This window comes from Oculina patagonica, chromosome 6 (assembly GCF_052425735.1).
Source record: "Oculina patagonica isolate OP01 chromosome 6, crgOcupat, whole genome shotgun sequence".
Lineage (NCBI taxonomy): Eukaryota > Metazoa > Cnidaria > Anthozoa > Scleractinia > Oculinidae > Oculina > Oculina patagonica.
In genome coordinates this window covers 20,338,127-20,356,845 of record NC_135763.1, presented here as the reverse complement: position 1 = coordinate 20,356,845, position 18,719 = coordinate 20,338,127, and the positions used below count along the sequence as shown (strand labels likewise).

The window sequence follows — 18,719 nt, the reverse complement described above, 5'->3', positions numbered from 1 at the left end:
CGGACCACTTTAACTGGTCGGACCAGTCGGTCCGAAATTTTCCGTTTCATTTTGACAAACCGGTTCTTTGCCCAACTTCAGTTCAAAAGACTCTCACGAACTCAGGACACTGGGGACACTGCAGTTAATCGAAAAATGTCGTTCCATTTCACAATAGTTGGTCCGACTGGTCAATCTAATCAAATAGAAAGCACCCCTATTTAGACCGGGTTCTGGCTTCAACCTCGAAGATTTGTGATTTTTAAACCATTCAAGGTATAACCACGACAGTTAGTAACTTTTTCCAACTTTAACCGGAACATTTGCACGCCAATGGAATCAAGAACGATCGATTAATTTGCATTTCACCAACCATTTCGCAGATAACCAATGCTTATATCAACCTTAATTTTACTGATCTGACCTTCAATGATCGTGTGAGTGCAAAAGTATGACACTAACATTGTTTATTTGAATTTGAAAATTTAAGTATTTTTTAAAAAAGATTTTTTTCTATACGGGTTCGTTTTCAGAATATGAATGCAATACACCAATTAATAGCGTCACAATTACAATTGTGTACTGGAAAAACATTTGCTAGAATAGGACGACGAGAACTCGTACTTGAGTGTCAACTTTTCGGCACTTATATAATTTACATTTAAAAGTGTCGAAATAAAGTCGTTTACGAGATGCTGGTACTGTCACTCTCTACTTGAAAATTATGTTGGTAACATCGAAATTAAACGTAAAGGTATTATTATTTCTTTATATTTCTACTAACTTTTCCTAGGGAACCCTTAGTTATTCATCAGGGGCGGAAAAATTTGGGCAATGAGTGGTGTTTTCAGAAAGCTTCATTTACCTGGCCGAACCCAAAATAAGTGCGCCCTTTCAATGGGACGCTCGTATGTGCCGTTTGGAAACTTCATTCCCACTGATGCGCAGTCTTGAGAACCAGATTGTTTCATAAGTGTTTCAATCAAGTAGAACTGACATTTACTTAACCAAATTTTGCTCGATGTCTGAAACGAGGGATGTCTGAAAACAGAAAGACAGCATAAGATAAGAACGTAAACGAATTAGTATGCAAAGTAGTAGTTAACAGCTTACTTGCTATACGCGCCTTGCAGAACCCCTCTATGGTACAGATAGGGTGCATTCTGGGGATAGGTAGACGGTTTCAGGTACGCTTACAGTCTGTGTATATAATTTCCTCTGGGTGGTGAATATGTTTTCTAGTACGGCTAACAGCACGATGTGAACCACTGACGAACCACTTTCGTATGTTTAATTTCTTCGAAGGATGAATTGAAAGTTTCTTATCGGTTATTTTTACGGAAATTAACTTGATAAAGAACGGAATAGTCCTTCATTGCCTCCTCCATTGGCATTTCCAAGGGAAAAGGGTATTCAGCATTAAAAGAGAATTGACAACGAGAAGGGTTATTTTCTATCTTTTTCTTTCTGTGAGACAAAAACCAATTCTTGAGCCATAAACATTTATAGATAACAGGCTGCGACTAGAAACAAACAATGACGCTGAACAGGAACGCAAACTCGCCATAACCAAGAATCAATCAATCAATCAAGCAATCAATCACAGGCAGACAGGTCTCTGTGTTTGAGGCCGCGTGACGTAAACATCAAGATAATGCGCTTTTGTAACGATTGACCTCCGCTTGAGTCAACTGATCGTGAGAAATGCTCCATAAAATACTGAATTACGCATCTTTTCATCCCAAACTTTGATCTACTGCAAGCCAGATAAATAAAGTTCACTTACCTTTCATCTTTTTGTGATATTTTGTGTTTTTATGGGGTTTTGAGGCCGTTAATTCCTCGCTAGTCGTCACCGCCCCCAGCTAGCGAGGAATTAACGGCCTCCAAACCCCATAAAACACAAAAGATCACACAAAAGATAAAAGGTTAGTGAATTTTATTTATCTGGCTTACAGTAGATCAATGTTTGGGATCAGAAGATGCGAAATTCAGTATTTTATGGAGCATTTCTCACGATCAGCTGACTCAAGCGGAGGTCAATCGTTACAAAATACAGTGAATGTATGGGATCAAATAGCGCATACCGTGACGCTTACTTGTCTGCCTGTGAATCAATCAATTAATCAATCAACCAAACAATCAATCAATCAATCAGTCAGTCAATCCATTCTTGTGCCTAAGCACTGGTCCAGAAAAATCACCACAAGGATTTACTCATTTATATAAGCCACAAAAAGCACATTCCATATTGGTATTCAGTTAAAATAAATCCCTACTTATTCCACTGATTGTGGTCTGTCCAGTATCCCTGCTTTATATCGACCAAAAGAATTCTTCCTGATTCTTCATCGTCATTGCCACTTGCTAATGTGCTTCCTTGTTGTGTGTCAAGCCATAGCTCGCAAGCGTCATTACAAGCAACGTAAAATGTGTAATTTCCACTTTCTGGAACCTTGAGACAGAATAAAAGGCAGTTTACGTTGTTTTAAATTAAATAAATATAGAATGACATTCTGACAGCATCTATAAATTGTTGGGTGGAAAAATTCAATAATTGGCTGTTTGACAAAACAGAAAGAATCTATCTGCGATTTAATAGCGTAATATTTTTAGAGCTTGAGACTTACGAGTGGAAATTCCTAACTTGGGCTCTCTGATGAAACATCACCGGAATGTATGTTATACGCCTGAGATTTTATTTTAGCAAGAAATCAGAATTACCCGAAGATATGCTATCAGCCGCTGCCCGTAATTGGTATGAAAATTATACGGAGCATCAAAGTTTTGGAGAATGTTCACAACATCTGGATTGCTTGGAAATCTCCTATCAGCCCACAAACTGTCTATCGATCCAGTAGGTGCCATTTTGTACCAAAGCTCCTGACGAACACCATGTGCAGTTATTTCCCTGTCTGTAAACAAAAAGCGAATACAAGTAAAACTTATCAAGAATTTTTTTTACAGAACAACCTAGTCATTTGGTTTGATTGTTTGTTTCAGTACAAGCGTGGTTAAAGTATCGGCAGAAAAAATGTAATTTCTTTGCGATTGCGCTTACGTCTTTCAAACAGAATTTTTGAGCGAAATTCTAACGAAACGAAATAATTTTTGAAGCAGTTCCTCCTTCTTTGCCTTTCCTCAGTTGAAGTTTTTTCCTCACCTGTTGCAGTAATCAAAACCTCGCAGAGGCTCAAACTGTTAGCTTCATCGGCCAATATAGTTACGTTTGTTGCCATAATTGATGGTTTACACACGAGAAGTCTTCTTTTTTCTGCTATCCAATCGTAAACTTCACAGTCAGCTGCTATCGCAGAGGTCTCGTTGTTACTTAAAATCACCTGAACGTTTGGTAATGGTTCTAAACAGCAGTCGGGTCTGTTTATAATCCAAATCTTGTACACAAATGCTGTCCCTTCCAGAGTTACACTCCACCAATTTTGTTTGCCCTTTGAGAAAATTTAAATCATGCATGGGTTTCAGCTTATCGTTTGTAGATAGCTTTTGCCTGCCCACCTTCATACCCTCATTCTTTGAGTAAAATTGACCTACTTTAGAAAACATCACTAAGTCGCGCAAGGCCAGGTCACTGACCCAAGCGACCTCAACTATGAACTGAACCGTACTATTTGACTATAAGAAAACACACTTGACGCCCATAACGCAAGCTCCTATGAACAAGCTACTTAACAGCGCGTGTACGAAATGGAACAAAAGCTAATCGACAAATATTTATTCATCCCTACACCTCGGCACATGTTGGAATGTAAATATATCGTACTTGGTTTATTTAAGTTACATACAGTTTGCCCTTTGATCGTAAAGCAGGTCGCGATGTTGCCATCTACAACATGGAATGAGCTTCCGATAGTGACAGCCTGGGATAGGTTACTTGTTGGTCGGCCAGACACATAGTTCCCTATAATTTTGAACAAAAAGAAAATAATCATAATCACAAGGACCAATTTTGTTGTTATCATGTTCGCTTTTAACGATCTTTTTCATCATTTGCATGATGGTGCCCGTAAACGATTACAGAGCCATGAGAAGTGACCTGGGTGAACTCGCGCTGGTTCGAAAGTCACCCCGGTACAATGTAAACGCTCCCTTACTCGTCCTTTCTATAGAGGGGCCTATTGGTAGATCAGATCGTTACTCCTTTGTCGTGAACAGCAAGAAAAGAGTAAAGGGAATTCTGTGTACACTAAAGAAAAGCTGTAGAGGCATTGACTTATTAACGTTTAACCTTGGTATATTGACTTTGGCTGGGTTGACATGATGTGTGTCACGGGTAAATAAACGGCGAATGTTAAAAGCGAAGCACAGAAATTCCGAGCAAAGTGTCAAAATCGCGGCCACGGTCAAAAATGAAACCTACCTTTACAAAGATAGGTTTTTTAAAAGATTTTTAAAACGAGTTTTCAAAGGTTTCGGGGTCAATTTTCCACAAATACGGCCGTCTTTCGGAAGTATTTGCACGGATGTGTTTTGTTTTACAAATAGCTGAATTAGTAAGCAAAATTTAGCATTTTCAAAAGGGTTCTCGCGTTGTTGGTATAAGTTATTCCATCGGGAATATATATGTTGCTAATTCTGAATGATATATCTTCAACCAACAACACGAGAACGTTTTTGCGAATGCATAATTTTGCCACTTAGTTTTGGTTTTTAGCCGTCGATAGTGCGAAATCTATTTTCTCGAATATTTCTAAGAGTCGGCCGTACGCTTTGAAAAATAAACCCCGACACCTTCAAAACCTCATTAAAACCTTTCGAAAAATTGAGAAAGAAGGAAGGTTTAATTTTTGACCGTGGCCAAGTTATGCTCGATTTTCCTGTGCAGGCGCTCTAATTTGCTAAATGATTCATAATTCGAGATGCGTTACAGTATAAACCAGCCAGCACTCAACACAGCATAATCATACAATGACCATGCATGCAGAAGTACTTACTCTCGTATGTTTCACACAAAAAGCCCATCTCGTAATGACAACCAGCCTGAAAAAGCCTCCACTCTGAAGATCCCTCCGCTAGTACACCACACTCTCCTTTCTTACGAACACTAGGATATCCACTGTGCCAAATGTTGCCTAAGGTGACATCCCTTCCTCCTAACCACTGCCATCGCCCATCACTGCTAGCCTTCGCACCAACAGAAATATAAGCCAATTCATCGAAATAATCATCCATAAATTTGGTTATTTTGTGAGGCTGGAACCCATTTTCAAAGACAGCTAACTGTCCACCACGGTTCCGGCAATCGAATCTGGCGTCGTCCCAAGGTTTTTTACGGATTAAGTGTACTTGGAAACAAGTTTCCTCAAATCGTCGCCATCCTGGAGGACAATAGTCAGGTGCTGCAATGTTTTAAATAATATTTGTTAGCCCAATCGACACCAAAAATTATTTCTTATGTTTGTTCGCAGAGAGTTGATTACGTCCTTAATTAATTCTTGAGGTCACTTTAATTAAGCTATTAACAAGTTGCCTTTTACCTCTGTTTTAAATCGAGTCCTGGTGCACGACGACTTGCAAATTTGCCCACGTTTATGGTTATGGCCATGGTTAGCGCGATAACAGTCACATACGAAAATGGCACTTGTATTGAAATCTACATTTCTTATAAGTAATTTCCTAGTTGCATTTTGCCTCTGTTTTAAACCGTCAATCATCCTGCAAAACGTTTTGAAAATAAATTTGATTTTTCATAAAACTGAACGTTACAAGTGAAACTTATTTTTATATAAAGGGTTCGCACGAAGACTCGTTTAGATACGGAGACAAAGGGCAACCCGGAAATGGCCTATAAGTACTGTACTGGATACAAAAACTTTATTCCCCTATCCAAGTCGTTAATGCTATCATAAGTTGGTATTCTAGGGCCGAGTTCCAGCATCTTGTAACATTTAGCATTACGCTAGCCTTTTTACCCCAGAAAAGAAAAATCCATTCCTTTCGAATGCAAAATACTCACCTCGCTGCATTGTAACATTTGCGAAAAAGTATTCTTTAGTCTGCTGATCACAACAGGCATTGTAATCTTCCAAAGCAATCCCAGAAGAAAGTTTCGCGCCCCGGTTCATAAGCAGCACCTTCCTGTAACCTTCTTGGTAATTTGTTGAAGAATACAGAAAGTCTACAGGTAAACAGTGAAGCTTATCCAGTGACAGCTGCCGAGTCAGACTCTTTGGACAAAGGACTGAATCCGCCGGGTAAACAAAGTACATCATATCATCAGAGCTGTTCCTAGTTTGGGTAGCTTGCATCGTGAACTGATAAATCCAACCAGTATGCGCAGGAATTCTGTCAAGTTTGAAGTCCACACCATTTGTCTTCATGAAGGCATGCAGCGTTTGGAAAACTAACCGCCAAAAAGGAATAAAGTAATCACTGCTTAGTGATCACTGCACATCAAGTGTGTTAGGAAGAGAGCTAGGTATTATAGCAATATGGATGTCTTGAACCGTGCTGTATTACAACAAGATTCTATAGTTTTCCAGGATTTATGTGACCGTCGGTAAGTTCCAAAAGATCATACTCACGACTTCTAAACGAACTGCCATATCTTTAATTTCGCTACATCTGATACACAAGTCTTCCGTACCTTCCTTGCCTTAAGACTTCTAGCGTGTAGTTCAGAATTATCACAATCTTTAACGAAAGAACCGAGGCGAAAATAGTACATTTACAAACTGCCGAGGTTCAACCTTGTTCGGAACAGCAAAACTCATGTGCTTTTTATGTCACGTGACCTTATGTCGAAAAAAAAAATTGGCGCCTTGTACGCAATACCGCTGTACAACTCAATGCGGTAGCATTTACAATTTAGGTTGCAGTAGTGAGTGTTTTCTTTTATCATTGTCGCTTTATTTGTTATGTGGGGTTGGGGCGAAGGGGTTGTCGACTGAAAGGGAGTGCTGTGTTTTAACTATAGAGGACATGTATTTAAAGGGCTAATGCACGAATTATCAAAAACATGGACTTTTCCAATGTGATGTAAGATATCAAATATCCTCTCTAATAAAGAAACAATCAATACATTAAAATTAGAGATAACCCTTTAGGAATGAACAGGAATGAAAAGATAGAGCATACCTTTTTACTGATTATTTATTTATTTATTCATTTATTTATTTATTTATTTATTTATTTATTTATTTATTTATTTATTTATCTAGGGGCAACCGCACAAACAAGGTATTGACAATCATTTCTGTGACTCTCCGAGATCATCCGTTTACATGTAGTTAGAAAATGTCATGAACGCTACATCCATGAAAGAGGAAAAGTAGAGCAGTACTACTTCTTCGGGGAGTGTCAAGCACATTAGACCCTCGCCCTGAGTGACACATAAATTGCAGAAAATAGGCTACCCTAATACCAAACTCTGTAGAAAGCTCGTTCATGAAGACAATACGGAGCGGGATTTCCTCTTTGACCATGTTAATGAGACGTGTGCCCGTGTAAATGTCAGGTTTTGAAAGAAACATACTTTAAAGAAATTTCGCTAATATTTTGATAAGTACGATAGTCTTTAACTTTCCAGGAACTTTCTAAACATGCACGAAAGTGGCCTTACACCACTTATATATCAAACAACGTAGCTCCTAGCTTCCTAGTCACCAAAGGAATGGCGTACGCGTTATGTACAATTTTTGCTGGACGCACACACTTGAGACTTTTGCCCAGCAAAGATATACGAACAAAAATTTCGCTCGCATAGCGACCCTTTACCGGTGTCTGACATTTGCAGAATGCAGAATGCAGAATGCAGAACGCAGAATGCAGAATGCAGAATGCAGAATGCAGAATGCAGAATGCAGAATGCAGAATGCAGAATGCAGAATGCAGAATGCAGAATGCAGAATGCAGAATGCAGAATGCAGAATGAAGACCGAAGACTGAATACCGCTGGGCGCAGATTGTCAAAACTGCAGGCCGGATACCAGTCGGTTAAATGTCACACTTCCACAACAATTACTTTCAAGAAAATAAAATAAAAACTCACCTAGACTACACGCTACAACTCGTACGTGGAAACGAGGCAAATGTCAACTGAGCGCGGGAAAAGAGGTGATGACGTAGTGCGATACAATACAATACGATAACTTTATTTAGACACGGGCAACGATTAGTTGTATAGTGTCAGATGCCTGCAAGCAGTTGGTTAGAGATTTGCATTCTGCATTCTGCATTCTGCATTCTGCTTCTGCATTCTCATCTCCTGCTTCTCACTGCATCTGCATTCTGCCGTTCTGCGTTCTGCGTTCTGTATTCTGCATTCTGCAAATGTCAGACACCGACCCTTTACTCCCTCAAACCAAACAACTCAATGTTAACAATAAAAGTAAGTGGGACTTTTGGTCACACTTAACCAAGAATTTAAGCAAGTGAGATGTACTCACGCACACTCAAGATTAATAAACTGAACTCTTGCCAATTAAAATGAATGTTAGCAAGTTTTAAGAAAATATATAAGGCTACGTTTACACAAGACCGGACAGTAACCGTTCCGAACCGGACCGGACCGGATCGGCTTCTGTTTACAAGGAACCGGGATCGTTCTGGAACTGGTCCGGGACAGATCCAAAACTGGACCTGCAAAATAGTTTTGGATCTGTTTTGGACCTGTTTAAGAACGGTCCCGTGTAAACAGAAGGCCTATCCGGTCCGAAAATCGGTCTCGTGTAAACATAGCCTAAGCAAGACGTTTGCTTGCACGCGCTCGAGATAATTAAAAAGGATTTTTATTTCGCCCAAAAGAGCAAGCGAGACTTTTGTTCGTAATGAAAAAAAAAAAAAGAAAAAAAAAAGTTATTAAGAGTCATACAGAGATACTTCATGCCAATTTAATACTGAAAGGTGTAATATTCGAGCGGTAGAATTATTTTATCGCAGAATTGTTTTACATTATTACAGAGCTATGTATGGGCACGTTGCACAGAATTGCACATTTCTCGGCTCTTGAACGATTTTCATCAAAAACAAAAACGCATAGTTTTAAAGAGTCAAACAGAGATACTTCATGCCAAATTTTAGACTGAAAGGTGTGATATTCAAGCCGTAGAATTATTTAATGGTATTTATTTAATTATTTATTGCATTTTTTACAGAGCAATGTATGGGCTCGTTGTACAAAATTGCAAGTTTCCTGGCTCTTGAAAGATTATTTTGCTTAAAACAAAAACGTAGGGTTTTAAAGAGTCACACAGAGATACTTCATGCCAGATTTTAGACTGAAAGTTGTAATATTCAAGCCGTAGAACTATTTAATGGTACTTATTTAATTATTTATTGAATTATTTACAGAGCAATGTATGGGCAAGTTGCACAAAATTGCAAATGTCTAGGTTCTTGAAAGATTTTCATCAAAAACAAAAATGTAGGGTTATAAGGAGTCAAACAGAGATACTTCATGCCAAATTATATACTGAAAGGTGTAATATTCAAGCCGTAGATTTATTTAATGGTACTTATTTAATTATTAATTTAATTATTTAATTTTATTTATTTTATATCTTGTTTGTGTAATGATACATTTGTTTACGAAGTTTATCCTAGTTGCTTTTATACTGTGCTATCTCTACATTGCTTTAATATAACAAACATGCAAACCATGCATAGTCCACAGCTGATGGCCTTAGAGTATTACTTTGCGGCAATCTTTTTTTGGAAAATCAAAGAAATTAACTTACCTGGTGTTTGACATATTCCATTGGTAAATGTGATGCTGTCAATGGCAATATCGCTTGAATACTCAGTCCCTCTCACACCTTCAAGAACGATCTAATATGCATTAACAAAACGGATAAGCTAGAATCTGGTCGCAGGGATTACGTAATAATCGAAGTTCGATTAGTTTTATGATTGTTTCACCCCTCCCTTTCTTGGGTATTGAGAACGGCATGTGACAAACGTAAAGCTTAGAATGCAATTGATAAGAAAATTATTCAAATAGTTTTATCTGTTAATTGCACTACCATGGCACCGTATGTATAACACCAAGGTACTAAGGTACAAGTGATGACTTCACTCATGATGTGAATGATTATTATAATTATAATTTTGCCTATGAATGCTAAATCGGTAAAAGACATACAGATTGCTCAGTGATCAAGTGATAGCGTTGCGAAACTTAGTATATAAATTTAGACAAGCCTTGAAGCGGAGCTCCCCATTTATTTAATTTACACTGAAGTTTACAATGTTTCTATTCTGGAAAATAGGCGGGCAAAGCATTAATGTGGTTCATAGGTGGTTCATAGGTGCAACACAAATTTAAATCGCTCACGGTAAAACTGAATGTCTAACGGCGCGACAAAACTAATCATCTTGAGGCAGAGCATTGAAAATCATGGCACTATAAATTACCTTTGAATAAATTCTTTACTTTCTAGTGATAGAAAATAGATTCGCGTTCCTCTTATAGTCTTACTTACGAAAGAGACTTCAATATTTTTCGTGGCTAAGTATTCCCGTCTCACTTTTCTGATCTTTGATTGTTGAAAATGACATCGCTGCACTCCATTGGGCCGCCCACGTACGGACGTACCCATCAACTTTAAAACTTTTCTGGGATAAATTGGTAGCTATCTTTTATCTCTTGCCGTTTGCACAGGTTGAACAATTTACTTTTTCTGTACGCTAAATCATCTCTAGTAGTTATTAATTTGTTTGAATTTACTTAAAAAACTCTGAGTCAGTTTGTATCCACTGTTCGCGCTTGACCTAGATGGGGTAAAACATTTGTCAAAACAAGTTTATTTGAATTAATTTAATTTTAGTCGAGCTTTCTGCTCTGTCGTCATTCAGCACTTCGAAAAACGTCACTTAAATATACCGCAGCAATATGAAATAAACTCACATTTGACAGGACATCGCGGCAAGGGATCAGAAAATCAGATACGGCCAAAGAAAATCAACTTAAGGCAATAGACAATCAGACGAACCGATGGCAAATTAAAACCAACTCAGGGTAACAAAAACTGTCGACTTTTGTAAGCGTAAAAGTACTTCAGAAGCGACGGAATGAAGGCAAAAGCGGCAAAGTATTAAAGGTAAGATCCAAACCTAGCCGATACAAAACATCTCCAAACTGCGTCCAAAAAGTAAACACAATATTTGTCATAAAATTAGCTAAATAATTCAGTAGAGTTTTTTACCTTACATCTGGGTGTTGTCCTTTAGTTCAGGGGACATGATCCGTGCTAAGATTAGCTTCGTTTCAACACAATTATTTCTTTTCGTTGGCTTTTTCTCAAGTTAAAAGTACGATCATTTAAGCTTAATTGTATTCTTTATGATGATAGCCGTAGAAAAAACGTAAGCAAGCAAACTAGACTTGCTAAAGGAATATATCTTCCAACAACGCAATTATTTCGGGTCTTCCCCTCAAACTTTTTCGTTTGTTACAACGTCGCGGAATAAAGACAACTTCTAATGACATCGTGCGAGAAGCAATTCTGGAACAAAGTCCTTATTTAGTCGCTCTCTTTACTCTGTCTAGTTTCATTTAGCCTTCACAGTGAACACCACGCAACAAATTTTGCCGCGTTTTCATACCAACACTGACTTCGTTTAGATCTAACTGAAACGTCCACATCATGCATGAACTCGATAAAATTTAGGTCAATTGCTTGTTTAGAGTTACGGAAAATGCGACCAAAGCCCAATAAAATATACCTGTTCTGCTGTCCAACGACAATTTTTGCGTAAACACCAAATTTACGCACTGAGGTCTCGATAAACTGACAAATAAAAAAGAGTAGTTGGATAATAAAGGTGCTTTGCTGTGTAGTATCGCTAAGTAACTTTACCTGCTGTCTGTATTTTGACTTGCGCAGCGAGCTTTATTTGCAGTTTGTTATTTTTAACTTTCCTTTAGCCTTGGGCAACCTCGTCCCCAGGCCTAACCTATACGTATGTAGGGACGGTGGACGGTTACGTGACAACCAAAATTTTCCGCTCGATGGTTTACCAAAAAGTCTAAGGAATGAGGCTTCGGCGCGCGCGGGTGCTCCGCCATTAGTTCAATACAGCTGATGCGTTTTAATGGGCCGTTCAGAAGACAGGGAATTTCTAAGCGCCTAACCATGTTTGTTAAAATGATGGGTCACCTGGTAATCAACGGATGAATCAATGAATATAGCAGCCTTAAACCATCGGTCAGGGTGATTTCCAGATTTGATCCATTGAACTGTTTCATTGCTATTGGTCCTCATGTAGATTATCAAGCTTCCCATGGTGCTGCCATACATATGATACATCATTGACATGCACTTTGGACCCTGCATTGTTGGGCTAATGATCCTAACATTGTCGCCGTGTTGACGACCTGTGGCTTTCATATAAGCATACTTTCCACGACCATTGCCTATAAAAGAAAGCAGAATTTTTTCAGCTCCAAGCGAGCTTTCAAAAAATTTTGTTTTGCTTATTATGGATAGGCCGTTATCAGAGAGTTTATACGACAAGTGACCACGAAACCCAAAAAAACAAACGCAAACAATGCCTCGACATAACGGACAATATTTTCGTGAGATGATGTACTCTGGTGGAAAAAACAAAACGTGACCAGTTGGAAACAAAGCATAAATTTATTTCTCAAGCGGAATTATTCCTTTTCAACTGGCCAAGAACTTTTTAAATAACTGCAAAGCTCTCGTTCTCCTTCTTTGTGTCAGACTATCCGTCAATTCTCGTATTTGCTTAAACACTACCTGATTCGTCGGAATGAGGTCCTGTTGTTGGGCTGGACGTGCTCCCTGACCATATGATCCAGTTAAACTTCGCTCTTCCAGATTTGTCATTTTCCCAGCCACAGAAGGTGGAATTTTCGAAATCGCAGTCTTAACAATGAAAAAAAAAAACATACAAAAATAATCATCCATCTTTCCTTTCTCAAATGTTGGTTTGGTAAATGTGATCATACAATCGTCTTAAAAAAAAATAATAAAATAAATATATGTTTATAGTGGTCATGCACTTAGCTTCATATCTCAACGAGATAGCTAGTTTACAGGCATGCCACTGAAACAGAGGAAACAAATAATTTTAAATGAACATAACAAGGTTAAAAATCCCAACTGGCAGGAGGCAGACCAGTTGGCTATATACAAAGCGTGGTCGAGGATTTGAATTGAACTCGGGACAACCGAGAAACAAATAATCCAGCTAGTGGCAAGGGCAGGTCTTGAACCAGAGACCTTCGGATTACAATACCAGCGCCCTAAACCACTCGGCCATGCTTGCCTCCCCAAAATTAAAAGTACAAAACTCGCGGGCAGTAAGAACAATAACAACAACAACAACAACAACAAAAGGCTTTCGACTGAGACACAAATCCCTCAAGATTCTATCATTGCCTCCGCAGGGTTTTGACCCGGAGGCCAAAACCCGAGGAGGCATCATTGAAGTCCGCACGTATAATATGTATATACCAGGACAAATCTCGATTAGCCCAAAGTTGGCGCGCAAATAGTATCGGGAGTTGTGCAGAATGCCCGCAAGTTGGTGTCGGGTGGTGTGATAAATGCCTGTTAGGTGATTGTTAAACGATGACGCAAGATGAACGAATCTCTACGTGGTGATTGGGTGACGATGACAACCCATGAGCTAAAACACGTGCGCACTCGACGGGCACTCAACAACAACGCTTCAACAAATTCTTTCAAACGTTGATAAGGGTTGATTTCCAGCTTGGAGTATAGATAATTCGAGGTTTTATTCGAGGCCTATTCATTTTACAAGGTCTGAAAGCCGAAAGCTATTCATCGCGATAATTAACTGGCAGAGAAGTAAGAAAATCCACATTTTCACGTAAAGAATATTAGACTTCTGAGTGGCGCTGTCATTTCACAAAGCTCCGAAGACGAAATTTGTCTAGGAACGCGTACGAACATATCTACAAATTTGTCCGCGATAAACGATAAGCAAGCCTTAGTCTAATACCGCGATTTACCAGGTACAAACTTCTTGAACGGAGAAAAGTCTTGATTAGTCCACCTCCGGACGAGATTTACTACAGTAGAACCGGATAACTCGAACTCGGATTACGCGAACAACCCCCCTAACTCGAACTAACTGCTATTTCCCTTGGACCCACTTTTCAGTCATTTTTACTCGGTTAACTCGAAAACCCCGCTCACTCGAACTGTTTTTCATTTCCCTTCAGAGTTTGAGTTACCAGGGTTCAACTGTAGATGATATGCGCAATCAAGAAAAGAAATTCAAAAGAGATCTCGAGATAATTAGTTAAACTCGCGGCAGGCGTTTGCATTGACAGAGGTGAGAAATTCTGTCGGCATCCTTTTATTTTTTAAAAGTTGCTTGTGCTCTCAGCCCAAATAAATAATATAGAAAACAGTATAATATAGAAATATAGAAAACAGTTGGACTCAAATGGTAATTTTAAAACGTTTTCCTGTTTCTAAAGTTTATCCTTACTGAGATCTAGACTTGCCACAGTGAAACGAGCTCGAGTCCGCAAAGCGGCCCAGTGAACGACGAAGTCGCAAAAACGAGTGACGCAAGCTTAAGTCGAGAGAGGTCGACTTTCGTCCCGGCGTGTGAAATTAGTTAAGACGAAGGACTTTGTCTAAAGTCTGTACCTTGAGTCTAGGTGAGATCACACACCACAGAACTACATGGCAAAATGATGTCAAGATACTGCAGTCGCGTTCCTGTTATTAAATTTACGTTATCATTAATCTTTCCGAGTTTTTTTCATAATTTCGCTTTGTTTTGTTTATTCACTTGACTATATTTTTAGTCACTAAAACGTATGTCCCCTTTCCATCTTCATGAAGAAAAGGCCAGAAACTATTGAGTCTTTTCTTCGTAAACATCCCAAACGGAAAATTGATTTCCAATCGATTGAATATATGTAGACAGAAGAGCCAAGAAATCAAGCGAAAGAATTAGAAACTACATATTATTTTATTGTTAAAAAGGCTTTCAACCAAGCATTATTTTTTGTGATAACACGATTGTTTCTGTTGATGTAAACAGCCAAAAAGGTGTAGGATTTAGATCGCTCTAGACGATGAAATGTATTTTAAACTTATTTTATTAAAAAAACCCTAAATATTTTAGAAAAGACAATCGAGCATGATTATCAGTTCGCTTATACACCAGGCAAAATGGGTCGGAAAAATAATCGTTTCATGGCCTGTATACTTTTCTCTTCAAATTAAACTTGGCATAGCACATTGGTATGAAATTCAGTTAGTGCAGTATAATACATTTTGACGTGAAATAATTGGTTAGAAAGTGTAAACAAATTTAAAACCGTTATATTATATTAGCTTTCATTTTTTTTGCAAGGAATATTTTTCTAATGTTTTCAATGAGTTAGTTGTACGTGTGAACTCTCAATGTCCTTCTATCAGAAAGCAAGAATCTTTGTTTCATCTTTAATATATTAACATGTCAAAACTAAGCTGTCAAGGCTAGGAAAACGAACAACAACGGAAATCGAAAAGTATTCTATATTTTACTTATCAGTGCCCTTGTGGAAACTATAAAAAAATTGGGCGTATTCCCTTTCTATCCCTTTCTATCCGTTGTCAGTTTTTCCCAATACGAACCTCCCGGCTGGTGAATAACATAGAAAAAATATAACATATCCACCCGTTGCAACCTCTGTTGTTTCCCACAAAGGGGAAACCAGATCATTAACAGTTTTTAAATAGCAGTCGCGTGCTTATGTTTAGACATAACTTTTATCAAACCAGATATCTTGTTTCAAGTCAATAACTGTTCGCAAGTGTGGAAATCTCACCAGGAAGTAGATGACTGGAATTGCTTCTTGCCGAGGACAGCCTCAGAAAAAATAGAAACAGCGTGGTGATGGCAATCATTGGCCTCCGGTTGATGCAAGTTGTCATGTCACGAAGAGGTGCTTTCTTCACCAGTGGCTACCGGAATAAAATAAATTGGCGCCTGCTTGGCGAAGTGTTTTGACTCAAATGACTTCTGCAAAAAAGCACATTGTCAGAATATTTCATTATCATAAAAATTGCCGTAATGTTTGCAAGAAGAAATGACAGGTTAGGCTTTCTCCGCGTAGCTGATTAGAAAAGGATATCCATTATTGTCCTTGTTAAGACTTCCGACACATCAATATTTATAATAAATATATAAAAATTCGGTCTTGATGAAGAAACTACCAAAACGGAAGAGCAAATCGATCGTAGAAACAATCAAGAAATAATCCAAAATTCTCAGTCATTGTTAAGGATGACGTTGAGTAGCGTTGGCACTCCAAATAAAATAGAAAAACCCCAAAAGAGTGTTCAGGTTTCGGGCATTGAAATATTGCAATTCGTACTTAGATTAAGCCCTGACAGCTTTTTAACAGGTATGGGGTTAATATTATGCCATGGACGCTTTATTTTGCTACAAAGTTTCCAAGATCCTTTTTTCGCACAAAACAAACAGTGATACTGAATTTTGCTATTTAACTGGATGCTCTTTTTCCTAGATTTAGCAATGCTTATTACTTTAAAGAAAGAGAAAATAACTTTGTTCTGGCCCTTCTTCAAAATACCACCGACAGTTGGACATGTATACAATTTCCCTTACATTGAAAGAGATCTTTTATCGAACTGATGTGTCATAAAAAATAAATTCTTATATTTTATATTTGCCTTAACACCGCACAGTGACGAAAAGTTGCCACGCCATCACTCACAGGTGATGTGCCTTCGTCAAAATTAACAGGAAAAGGAACAACAGTTGACGACTACAACGTTTTACTTAGGACAGCAAACACTTTTCTTAACGTTCACGCAAATAAGTCTTTTTATACGCTTTTTTGTTAACCTACATTCAATATGACTCAGCCATTGATTTTTGTATATGCAAAAATACAGAGCCATCTGACAATTTCGAACACAATAGGAAGAAGGCAAGGCCGAAAAATGATATCATTGCAAAATAGAGCCGAAATATTGTATTAAAATCAGTTTTCTTACTTGTAATAAACCAAAACTTCGTGTTTTGCAATGATATCATTTTTCGGCATCGCGCCCTTTTCTTTTTGTTTATGCCAAGTTAAAAGAATATGTATTTTTTTATCCAAGTAGCAATGGCCCAAAATATTGTTACAAGAAAGGTACGTTAGCACTTGTTGCTTAAGTTTTGAAATATTACCTGAACTGGACTTTTGAGACTTGAATCAACTTCAGTTCGATCTTTCCTTTCTTATAAATTAAATAATACCCCTAACATTGTAGGAGACCGGTTTTCACTAGGAGTTTGTTTCGTTATAAAATGACATGGTACAAGTTATCTCCAGGTCACGTACGTATTGAGGTTTGTCTCTAATATGTAAACAGCTTTATTTTTTCACATATGAAACGTAGGAGGCCACTTGTAGGTTTTGTGAATGGATTAACTTTATATAAATAAATTCTCGATCTTATTTACAAAGCAAATTGTTAATTTTCTACGAAAATTTTGCTATAACTAAAACCTCGATCTTATTTGCAAATGTGTCCCTTAAGCTCCCTTGAATTCAAAGTTTGGCAGACATTGTATAATGGCCAGTTTGCAATTTTTTAAACTGTGACCCAACCGTTTAAACATGAACGAAAGCTAGTAACGAAAGTAAGGGACATTACACAAATATGGCGAAGATTTATTCTCTTTGTGCATTGCAATCAAGTAAACAAGCATAAAACTGGCGCTCAGTTGAGCTATCTGATATCATAAGAGGAGGACGTAGGAGGGCTGAGCGAATGTCACTGACTGTCAGTTCTACGATCTTATACATGAGTGATGTTCAGATACACTCCCGCTGTCCCGCAGAAGAAAACTACGTCGGTTTATATTCTTGTAGCAGCTTGAAGCATTACTGAACTTGTAGATACACAAAAAAATAAGGTGCTCGCTTATTTAAGCTACGAGTGTGTTAACGAAGAAACAAAATAAATCTGCACATGATGTATATTTAGTCACTACGGTGTTGACGAATATTTGCGCCATCGCTGTTGATTTAGAAACAGCAGTGGACTTATTATTATTGACACAGCTTTTTGCTCTTGTTCACGCAATGTGGGGCTGTAATTGTTAATAGTCGAGTGAAAACAAATTCCAAACAAACTGACATGCCCATTGACAATCTACAAAAAGGGTATTGATATTAGGCATATGGTGCGTTTTAACAAACCTTCCGAACGCTTACATCTTCACACCTTTACGTTATAGTCTTGTTTATTTCAGATTCACCCTGGCTGTTGAATTTTTCCCGCTTTTAGCCTGATTCCGTCCCTTGTTGAAGGCGTACATAAAAAAAAGTCCAGTGATACTTCTCAAAAATGCAAATCTAGATCGATTTTTAAAGTTGAGACCATTACTTCAAACCTATGGTTCCCAACAGTATATAGGATCAAATAAAGCGATCGTATAGCGATCAAAATCGCTTTACGGTTGTTTTTCTAATTTCAGTAATCTCACATATGGAAACTTAGCCTGCGTAGCAAGCGTTACCGTGCGAGCGAAGTGCTGCTATGTGTCGCGCGCGAACGAATATTCTGGCGAAGAGCGAAAGATTCTGGCCGCGCGAAAACTGGGGCGAGAGCAAAAAAGGGAAAGGAGCGGGGAGGGGGTTGGGAAGCGAGGGAACGCTTGCAAGCAAACCCCACGATTCTGAAAAACCCGTTCGCCCACGAACGGGGTCTCTGATTGGTGCGGCGTAGTTATGATGATTGACAAGTTTGACATATTCGTGCTTGCTG

General features: G+C 38.3%; 1 protein-coding gene across 3 annotated transcripts in view; it reads right to left on the bottom strand.

The window, feature by feature from the left end:
- Window positions 1-17,246, bottom strand: part of LOC144655983 (uncharacterized) — a 63,064-nt gene extending 45,818 nt beyond the window's left edge. For all 3 annotated transcript variants that reach the window (XM_078516184.1, XM_078516185.1, XM_078516186.1), the window contains exons 1-12: window positions 17,134-17,246; window positions 15,761-15,954; window positions 12,699-12,827; window positions 12,096-12,352; window positions 9,675-9,765; window positions 5,954-6,340; window positions 4,932-5,336; window positions 3,783-3,898; window positions 3,143-3,428; window positions 2,704-2,894; window positions 2,259-2,434; window positions 845-1,020 (exon numbers count right to left, since the gene is read on the bottom strand). In XM_078516184.1, the coding sequence (XP_078372310.1) occupies window positions 845-1,020; window positions 2,259-2,434; window positions 2,704-2,894; window positions 3,143-3,428; window positions 3,783-3,898; window positions 4,932-5,336; window positions 5,954-6,340; window positions 9,675-9,765; window positions 12,096-12,352; window positions 12,699-12,827; window positions 15,761-15,866 (2,320 nt within the window). In that variant the 5' untranslated portion in view covers window positions 15,867-15,954; window positions 17,134-17,246. The remainder of the gene's footprint in view (window positions 1-844; window positions 1,021-2,258; window positions 2,435-2,703; window positions 2,895-3,142; window positions 3,429-3,782; window positions 3,899-4,931; window positions 5,337-5,953; window positions 6,341-9,674; window positions 9,766-12,095; window positions 12,353-12,698; window positions 12,828-15,760; window positions 15,955-17,133) is intronic.
- Window positions 17,247-18,719: the final 1,473 nt, after the last annotated feature.